Source organism: Physeter macrocephalus, unplaced genomic scaffold, assembly GCF_002837175.3.
Source record: "Physeter macrocephalus isolate SW-GA unplaced genomic scaffold, ASM283717v5 random_160, whole genome shotgun sequence".
Classification (NCBI taxonomy): Eukaryota; Metazoa; Chordata; class Mammalia; order Artiodactyla; family Physeteridae; genus Physeter; species Physeter macrocephalus.
The window spans coordinates 1-9942 of record NW_021145455.1 but is presented as its reverse complement, the minus strand read 5'-3'; the positions used below and the strand labels follow the sequence as shown (position 1 = coordinate 9942).

At 52.1% G+C, this 9942-nt stretch overlaps 1 protein-coding gene across 2 annotated transcripts; it reads left to right on the top strand.

The window, feature by feature from the left end:
• The first annotated feature begins 5791 nt into the window (after positions 1-5791).
• On the top strand, positions 5792-9936 carry PPM1M (protein phosphatase, Mg2+/Mn2+ dependent 1M). Of its 2 annotated transcripts, XM_024123748.3 has the most exons (10): positions 5792-6068; positions 6760-6883; positions 7037-7291; positions 7743-7855; positions 8223-8307; positions 8397-8515; positions 8677-8740; positions 8968-9075; positions 9188-9336; positions 9682-9936. In XM_024123748.3, the coding sequence occupies exons 1-10, from the start codon at positions 5845-5847 to the stop codon at positions 9824-9826; spliced, it is 1386 nt and encodes a 461-aa protein (XP_023979516.1). In that variant the 5' UTR covers positions 5792-5844; the 3' UTR covers positions 9827-9936. The 2 variants fall into 2 exon arrangements, with proteins under 2 accessions (XP_023979516.1, XP_028340185.1); XM_028484384.2 differs by lacking the exon at positions 7037-7291 and having other exon boundaries at positions 5794-6068.
• The last annotated feature ends 6 nt before the right edge of the window (positions 9937-9942 follow it).

Here is a 9942-nt window from a genome sequence, read left to right as displayed (position 1 = left end):
GGCCGCTGTGCCTGCGCGTCCGGAGCCTGTGCTCCGCAACGGGAGAGGCCGCAACAGAGGGAGGCCCGCATACCACAAAAAAAAAAAAAAAAAAAAAAAGATAAATGAAAATCAGGGACTTCCATGGTGGCACAGTGGTTAAGAATCCGCCTGACAATGCAGGGGACATGGGTTTGAGCCCTGGTCCTCGAAGATCCCACATGCCGCAGAGCAACTAAGCCCATGCGCCACAACTGCTGAGCCTGTGCTCTAGAGCCCGTGAGCCACAGCTGCTGGGCCCACATGCCACAGCTGCTGAGGCCCACCCGTCTAGAGCCTGTGCTCCACAACAGGAGAGGCTACTGCAATGAGAAGCCTGCATGTGGCAACGAAGAGTAGCCCCCCGCTCACCTCAACTAGAGAAAGCCCATGCTCAGCAACGAAGACCCAATGCAGCCAAAAATAAATAAAACTTAATTAATTAATTTTTAAAAAGATAAATGGAAATCAAACTAGACTTGCATAGTTTTTACTTATAGGTAAAGATTAAAAATTTTAAGAAAAAATTGCAATGGTCAAAGGATGGGGAAATAGACTGATTGGTGCAACCTTCATGTAGGACAATATCTGCAAAATTATTAATGTGTATTCCCTCCCCCCCTTCTAAATTGAGGTGAAATTCACATAACATAAAATTAACCATTTTAAAGTGAGCAATTCAGTACATTCACTATTGTACAACCACCACCTCTGTCTAGTTCCAAAACATTCTTTTTTTAAAATAAATTTATTTATTTTTGGCTGAATTGGGTCTTTGTTGCTGCACGTGGGCTTTCTCTAGTTGAGGCGAGCGGGGGCTACTCTTCTTTTTCTATGGATTTACTTATTTTGGATATTGAATATGAATGGAAGCATAAAATATGTGACCTTTTGTGTATGGCTTCTTCTTTTAATATTTATTTATTTATTTGGCTGCACCAGGTCTTAGTTGCGGCATGCGAACTCTCAGTTGCAGCATCTGGGATCTAGTTCCCTGGCCAGGGATCGAACCTGGGCCCCCTGCATTTGCAGCATGGAGTCTTAGCCACTGGACCGCCAGGGGAATCCTGTATATGGCTTCTTAATATAACATTTTGGAGGTTCATCTACCTTGTAGCATGTATCAGCATTTCATTCGTTTTTATGGCTGAATAGTATTCCACTGTGCGTATATGCTATAATTTGTTTATCCATTCATCCAGTTGATGGATATTTGGGTTGTTTCCATCTTTTGACTATTATGAGTAGTGTTGTTATGAACAATGAATGCCTTTGACACAACAGTTCCATTACTAGGCTGATTCTACCAATATGCCCACACAAAATATTATAAAGCAAAAAATTGAAAACAATCTAAATGTTCATCATTGAGGGGCTAGCTACATAAAGTCTGCATATTTGCAGAGACTGCTCTGCAGCCCTCACAAGGAACAAGGCAGCTCTTCAAGGACTGTTACAAAAAGATAGAGGTATCTTATTTGAAAACTTCAGGTGCAGGATACAGTGTAGAGTATGCTATCATTGGGTAAAGAAAAGGAGGGGAAGAGGAAAGATTTAACATGTATATATAATTTTTATTTTTCCATTTATTTAAAGTGAGATATAATTGACATATAACATTGTATTAGTCCAAGGTGTACAACATGATTTGATATATGTATATATTGTGAAATGATTACCACAATAAGTTTAGTTAATATCCATCACCACAGTTACAAGTTTTTTTCCTTGTGATGAGAACTTTTAAGATCTATTCTCTTAGCAGCTTTCAAATATACAGTGCAATTTTTTTTGTTGTTGTTGTTGTTTTTTGGCTGCATTGGGTCTTTGTTGCTGCACGCGGGCTTTTCTCTGGTTGTGGCGAGCAGGGGCTACTCTTTGTTGCAGTGCGCAGGCTTCTCATTTCAGTGGCTTCTCTTGTGGAGCATGGGCTCAGTAGTTGTGGCTCGTGGGGTCTAGAGCGCAGGCTCAGTAGTTGTGGTGCACAGGCTTAGTTGCTCTGCAGCATGTGGGATCTTCCCGGACCAGAGCTCGAACCCATCTCCCCTGCGTTGGCAGGTGGATTCCTAACCACTGCGCCACCAGGGAAGCCCTACAATACAGTATTGTTAACTATAGTCATCATGCTGTACAGTACATCTCCAGGACTTATGTATCTTATAACTGGAAGTTTATACCTTTTGACCCCCTTCTTGCATTTTGCCTCCACCTCCCACCACCTCCTGCCCCGCCACCTCTGGCAACCACCAATCTATTCTCTGTATCCATGAGTTTGGGTTTTGTTTTTTGTTTCGTAGATTCCACGTATAAGAGAGATCAAGCAGTATTTGTCTTTCTCTGTCTGACTTATTTCACTTGGCATAATGCCCTCAAGGTCCATCCACATTGTTACAAATGGCAGAATTTCTTTTTTTATGGCTGAAAATATAAAATATATAGAATATATAGAATAAATTAAATATGTATTCTATATAGTATATAAAATATATAATTATATTCTATATAATATATAGATTCTATATAATATAGATTCTATACTATATATATATAAACTTTCTTTACCCATTTATTCATTGATGGACACACAGGTTGTTTCCATGTCTTGGCTATTGTAAATAATGCTGCAGTGAACATGGTGGAGGCAGATATCTTTCTGAGGTAGTGATTTTGTTTTCTTCAGATAAATCTTCAGATAAATATCAAGAAGTGGAATTGCTGGATCATATAGTAGTTCTATTTTTAATTTTTTGAGGAACCTCCATACTGTTTTCCATAGTGGCTACACCAATTTACATTCCCAGCAACAATACACAACAGTTCCCTTTTCTCCACATTCTTTTTGCCAGCACTTGTTATTTCTGGTCTTACATGTTTTTGTTTTTGTTTTTTTGCTTGAACTTGCACAGAATACCCCTGACATCTCTGGAAGGATCCACAAGAAACTAGTAATATTGGTTGTCTTCAGAGAGGGGAACTGTTTGAGCCATATTGAAATGTATTAAGTTTTTTGAATTAAATCTAAAATAAATCTTGTTAAGAACAGATATGGGACTCAACAAAAGCTATTTTCATGGTGAATGAAAAAAACATAGCATAAAAATCTTTTTCCTTTTTCTAAGCTTGCTCCCTCCCCCACCTCCATCCCTCACAAGCTGACTGAGTTAGCCGAGGCAAGGTCTCCGGCCAGGAGCGGCAGGCTTGGGTTCCTTCGAGCAGTTGGGAGAAGGGTGTCAGGATAAGGGTATAACTGGAGAGTGAGGAGTTGCATGGCCTCCAGGGAGGACTCTACCCAGAAATGAAGACAGACCCACCCCAAGGAACCTCACCTACAACTTCAGACACTGGAAACAGAAGAGCCTGGAGGCTTCTGGAGAGAAAAAAAGGCAAACAGAAGCCAATCCAAAGGCCTGGAAATGACAGGGGCGCTGGATTTCAGCAGCAGCAACAGCCAAAAAACAATGAACAGAGCAGTCAGAAGGAATTCTGAGCCAAAATATCAATCAAAAGCAAAGGCAGGGGCTTCCCTGGTGGCGCAGTGGTTGAGAGTCTGCCTGCTGATGCAGGGGACACGGGTTCATGCCCCGGTCCGGGAAGATCCCACATGCCGTGGAGCGGCTGGGCCCGTGAGCCATGGCCGCTGAGCCTGTGCGACCGGAGCCTGTGCTCCGCAACGGGAGAGGCCACAACAGTGAGAGGCCCACGTACCACAAAAAAAAAAAAAAAAAGCAAAGGCAGAAAAGAAAAAAAAAAAAAAGCAAAGGCAGAATACAAACCCTTTCATAATTGCAAGGACCCAGAAAATTACCAGGACCCAGTCATCCTTTCTTGGGAAGTTGTTAGAGGATGTGCTTCAGCAAAATGACGGAGTAAACCAAGAGAGTCACGCTTGGGATCCAGGCAAGAGCAGAGGCTCCCAGGAGCCTAGGGAGCCAGAGGAGCCTTGGTAGCACTGGAGGAACACTTAGGTCAACTTGGAACAGGGAGGATGGGATTGCCATAGGGCTCCACATGGCTCTGAAAACTTAAAATAGTTAAGCTGGGCAACAGACCACCTGTGACACCTGGCTGCCAGGAGCTTCTCTGAATACACCTAGAGGACAGGATCTTCATCCACCCAGGGGAGTCCAAGATGGTGAGTTTGGGGAATAAACTGTGTTTGCATTGTTTCCTCTAGTTTTAGACTTTAACAGCTTCTGAGCCATTGGCTGGTGGGATGAGGTTACCCCACTGATAGAATTGGGTTTGCCCCACTCTGGGTCCCTGTTCCATTTCTGTCCTGATGACAGGTTGTAGCTCAGGGGTCCTTTGGAAAGCTTTCTCTGACTTCTCCCCCTCCCCCTTGCCAGCTGGATCAAGCACCATCCACCAGGACTTCCACCATCACTGCAGGGGAGCTCATTTCCATTAGTACTGTACTCCTGTGCCCAGTGCTTGGGGCCTGACATACATGGTGGGGTCAGTAAATTAGCTCCCAGACTACCCTGGAACTGAGTCATTTGAGGGAGGGGCTGTTGGGCACAGCTCCCTGCCCCAGCAACCTTCTTCCTTGGGTGGAGGGAACTCCCAATGGGGCAAGTCTGGCCTCCTGGAGGAAGTAAGGCCTAGTGAGCATATGCTGGGCTTGGGTGTGGAGACAAAGGTAGGGACTCCTCCTGCAGACCTCCCTGGGCCCTGGGCTGTGGGGCCTCAGGGGCTTTGAGTTGTCAAGCCTGCCTTTCTGGAGGAGGGAAGGGGAAGAGAAATCCCCTCTGGGGGTTCTGAGTCAGCTGCACTGTCATAATGGAAACAGCACAGCCCTGGGTGTCAGGACACTTCCCCTCTGTGGGCCTCAGAGTCCCCCTCGTTATGAGATGGAAATAACAGTCCTGCATAGGGAGTTGGGCTTCAGTGACAGAAGGTGACAAAGCACTATGTTAACATGCTGCTGACCCCGCTGACCCAATGGAGGTAGGTAACCAGGAGTTAAGAGGCTGCAACATCTTGCCTCCAACCCAGATGAAAGTCTTTCAATTCCCTTAGGCGCAAGTCTGAACTCTGACCAGTTGGAGTCTTTTGGGGACCATGGATTCCTTTTGTCCATCAGTCACTTGCACTCTAGTGCGGCACCTGCTGTCTGTCTAGAGAGGACATCTTCATTGGAGGGGCAGCTGTTTAGGAGACCTGGCCTTGAGGGTGGGAGCTGCTTCTCAGGATGAGGAAGGCCAGGGTGACCACCAAGCCCCATCTGGGAGTGGAGGGCGCCAGGCTGAGTGGGTGAGGCATGGAGGTCTCCTGAGGAAACACTGTGGTCTGAGACTCTTACTCAATGTGTCAGTCTGACACCTCCAAGGACATCTTGTTCCCATCTTGCCCTTGCGTAAGGTCCGGGCCCAGCAAGAAGAGGCCTGAGACTCTGCCATGGACACTGATCCAGCCCGGAGGCCCAGGTGTGCCCTCATCGACCCCTACAGCCTCCCTGGGTGGGGGAGGAGGGACTTTTCCCTCTCAAAGACTCGTGCCCCTTACGTGTGGGTGAACGTCAGCCTGCTCAGGTTCCTGTGTGAGCTGGGCCAGCGTCTTCGTCTATCTAGGCCTCAGTGTTCTTGCCTGTAAAGTGGGGTTGATAACAGCGCTGGCTGATTAGGAGGCTTGAGGAGCCGGATGGCACCCAGGCCGTCCACAGACTCCGGGGCGGCGGGAGGTTGGAGTTTAGGGGCGTCACCGCCCAACCGGCCCCGCCCCGCCCCGCCCCGCCCCGGCCCGCTTCCTCCTCCCGGGTCGGGCGGGCGGTGCCGTCGGCCCAGCCTCCTGCCCGGCGCCCTGCGGGCAGCCCCGGGCCGCTGCGCCATGTCCGCCGACTGGTTCCGGCGCCGCTTCCTGCTGGGGGGTCCGCTCCCCGCGCCGCGGCCGCCCCGGCCCCGCGCCCTCCCCGTGCCCTACCGGCGGCCCCGCTTCCTGCGCGGCTCGGGCTCCAGCCCCGGCACCGCCGACGCCTCGTGCCGCCCAGACGCCCGGCCAGTGCGCAGCCCGGTGCGGGGCCGCGCGCTACCCTGGAACGCAGGCTACGCCGAGTGAGTGCCCGGCCCCGAGCGGCCTCCCTGCCCCCGACACTCCCCGCTCCCTGCGACTGTCAATCCTGAGGCCCCGACCCCCACGCTGTGATCCTGCCTGGGGTCCAGTGCTGACCGAGAAAACAGGCCAAGCTGAGTGAGGGATCCCGCCTCCCCAACCTTGTGGATAACTCCCTCTTGTCGGCACTTCCGCACTCTTGACAACCTCCCCTATTCCACCTCAGGTCGGGAAGGACCTGCCCGTCTGGGGCTTTCAAAAGAGGTAGGGACACTGGGTAGAATTCCAGCGTTCTGGGCTTTGGAGACTACCCCCGTCACGCACACGCACACACACACACACATCTCACCCTGGGTTATGGCCTGTGCAGCATTGGACAGGGATTCTGGCTGAGATGGGACAGGGGATAGGCAAGGAAGCCCCACACCTCCGCAGGCCGACTTGCCCTTACCTCCTGGCCCAGGTCAGCAGGTAAGCTCCAGATGGGCTGGGCCCTGAGTTTTGCTTTAGCTGTGAGGTTACTGAACAGTTAGCAAATTTCCAGCATTTGTTTGTCCAGGTGTGTGTGTCAGGGACAGCATGGGGGCTGTTACTCCAGAGGGAGGGCTCCTCGCTGTGTTCCAAATCTGTTCTCTGTGCCCATGGGGGCATAGGTGTTTCCCTAAAGGGTCACTGATCACTTCCTGGCCTCAGGATCATCAATGCAGAGAAATCTGAATTCAATGAGGATCAGGCGGCCTGTGGGAAGCTGTGCATCCGGAGATTTGAGTTTGGGGTTGAAGAGGACCAGGAATGGCTGACCTTGTGCCCAGAGGAGGTGAGTGCAACTGGGCCTGAGCTCCTTTTACAGGCTAGGGCCAAGATTGGGGCCAGGACTGTAGACTGAGGTTCTTGCCCTAGCACCCTACATTCAGCCAGGGGACAACTGGGGAGGCCAGGCAGAGCCTGACGCCAAGCCCTTCCTGTGCAGTTCCTGACAGGTCATTACTGGGCACTGTTTGATGGTCACGGTGGTCCAGCTGCAGCTATCCTGGCTGCCAACACCCTGCACTCCTGCCTACGCCGGCAGCTGGAGGCCGTGGTAGAGGGCATGGTGGCCACTCAGCCCCCCATGCACCTCAGCGGCCACTGCATCTGCCCTAGTGACCCCCAATTTGTGGAGGAAAAGGGCATTAGGGCAGAAGACTTGGTGGTCGGGGCTCTGGAGAGTGCCTTCCAGGAGTGTGTGAGTGTGACCTTTGGCTGGGAAAGGAGGGAAGGTTTTACCCTCAGGGACCTGAGGGACTCTGGGTTGTGGGGTGTCCCTGCACATGATAGTGATCACCCTGGATCTTTGGATTGGGAGGAGAAGATTGGGTTGGTTGGTTACTAAACAGTTATCATAACCCCACCCATTTATCCAGCGCCTACTATATGCTAGGTGCTTTTACCTGGATCATCTTGTTGCACACCCTGTTGGTCCTTGGTTTCCCTTCCTCACTGTTTTGAATAGGACTTCCCTACCTCCAAAGGGATATGTCTAGATCTCCTGACCACGGGGATCCTGGAGTCATAGCTAGACTTTGCGCTGGGACTGCCATGCTTGCTAGTGGGGAAGTAAACTGTAGGGTGAGGGTTGGGGACAGTGGTATGCTGGCAGTACAAGCAGCAGCTAAAGTAGCCTTGGTTTGCTCCAGGATGAGGTAATCGGGCGAGAGCTGGAGGCCTCAGGCCAGGTGGGTGGCTGCACAGCCCTGGTGGCTGTGACCCTGCAAGGAAAGCTGTATGTGGCCAATGCTGGGGATAGCAGGTGAGTGAGCCCGGAGGGTGGGCAGGGTGGGGTGGGCAGACAGGCAGCAGAGGCAGTGGGGACAGTGAAAGGGGGCTGGAAGTCGAGAGTCAGAATTGGGGAAGATTGGCTGAACTGTGTACTTAGCATGTGTCGAGTGTGAGGGCGGACAGCAGATGCCAGGGAGGGCAGAGACCTCAGGGGCCAGGCCAGATGGCTGAGGCTTTACCCTGCAGGCCTTAGGCAGTCATGGGGGCCTTTGAGCAAGGGATTGGCATGGGCAGAACTGGCCCCTGGTGGTTGGAGAAGGGGCTGGAAGGAGGGAGGCTATGGGTAAGGATGAAGGCTGCCCCACAGACTTCTCCCTCTCCTCTGAAACCTCATCCAGGGCCATCTTGGTGCGGAGGGATGAGGTACGGCCCCTGAGCTCTGAGTTCACCCCGGAGACTGAGCGGCAGCGGATCCAGCAGCTGGTAGGTGCCCTTGGCAGAGGGAGGCTGTGGAGCCCCAACTCCTGGGCCACCAGAGGGAGCCTGATCTGAACATGGCCTCCCTATTCCAGGCCTTTCTCTACCCTGAGCTTCTGGCTGGTGAGTTCACCAGACTGGAGTTCCCTCGGCGACTGAAGGGGGATGACTTGGGGCAGAAGGTTTTGTTCAGGGATCACCACATGAGCGGCTGGTGAGCGAGGTGGGGTTGGGGGACACAGTGGGGAGAGCCCGGGGGTCCAGGCTCAGTGTGGCCTGGGGCAGTCCCCTTCTACCTGGGCAGGGTGGGCCCTGTGTTGGGGGTGGTGAGGTGGTAAGTAGGGCCTGGGTTGATGCTGGGTTTGCTCCTGGTAGGAGCTACAAGTGCGTGGAGCAGTCGGATCTCAAGTACCCACTGATTCATGGACAGGGTAGGCAGGTCAGTGAATGGCGCCTCCAAGAATCTCTCTTAAATTGCCCCCTGTAGAGGTGGGAGCTCCTTTGTCCCTTGTGGAGAGCTTTGGCTGGGGTCCTAGGGACTGCTCCGAGGTCAGAGGATGTTTCTCCCTCAGCCCAGGCGCCCTGGGCCACAGTCCACCTCTGTGTGCTTTACTTGTACATTTGCTGGGGCTGTTTGCTGTCACCTCATACCTCCTTTGTCTCCAGGCTCGGTTACTGGGAACACTGGCCGTCTCCCGGGGCCTAGGAGACCATCAGCTCAAAGTCCTGGACACAAATATTCAGCTCAAGCCCTTCTTGCTCTCTGTCCCACAGGTGAGGGGGCAGTAGCCCACACCAGCTTCTATCTGCCCAGAAAGGCAGACTATGCAAGGTTGGCAGGAGCTGGGAAGGGAGCCAGTGAGGAAACCTTAGGCTTAACTTGCAGGTGACTGTGCTGGATATGGACCAGCTGGAGCCGCAGGAAGAGGATGTAGTTGTCATGGCGACTGATGGGCTCTGGGATGTCCTGTCCAATGAGCAGGTGGCATGGCTGGTGCGGAGCTTCCTCCCTGGCAACCGAGAGGACCCACACAGGTACTGTAGCTGCTGGGGATCTGCCTGGGCCTGAGTTGGTGCCAGCAGAAACACCAAGAAGTAGTTATGGCTGAGAAGACAACACCGCAGATGAGTCCGGCTAAGAACAGTTGGCCAGGACTAGAGCTATCTCAAGCTTCCTGCGGGTGACTGTGGGTCCCAAAAATCTGGTCCAGACACCCATGGTCCAACCTGTGGCCTTCCCAGGCTTGTGGCTTGCTTGGCCCCACAGTTAGACTGCATTGCTTGGGTCCTCAGTGTCCAGCACTGTGCAAGTTCTCCCTGAGGGCTGGCCTTGCCTCTTTGCTCTGGCCCCAAAGTACATCTACAGGATGGTCCCCACAGGTTCTCGGAGCTGGCCCAAATGCTGATACACAGCACACAGGGGAAGAACGACAGTCCCACACAGGAAGGGCAGGTGTCCTACGACGACGTCTCTGTGTTCGTGATTCCCTTGCACAACCAGGGCCAAGGGTGCAGTAGCCACTGAGGATTCAAACATCGCATCCCAGAACCACTTACGGGCCAGGTGCAGTGTGAGCGTCCACCATGGTCAACAGCAGGTCTGCCTGCCCCACCCCCAGACCCAGCCCTGACCCCAACCCA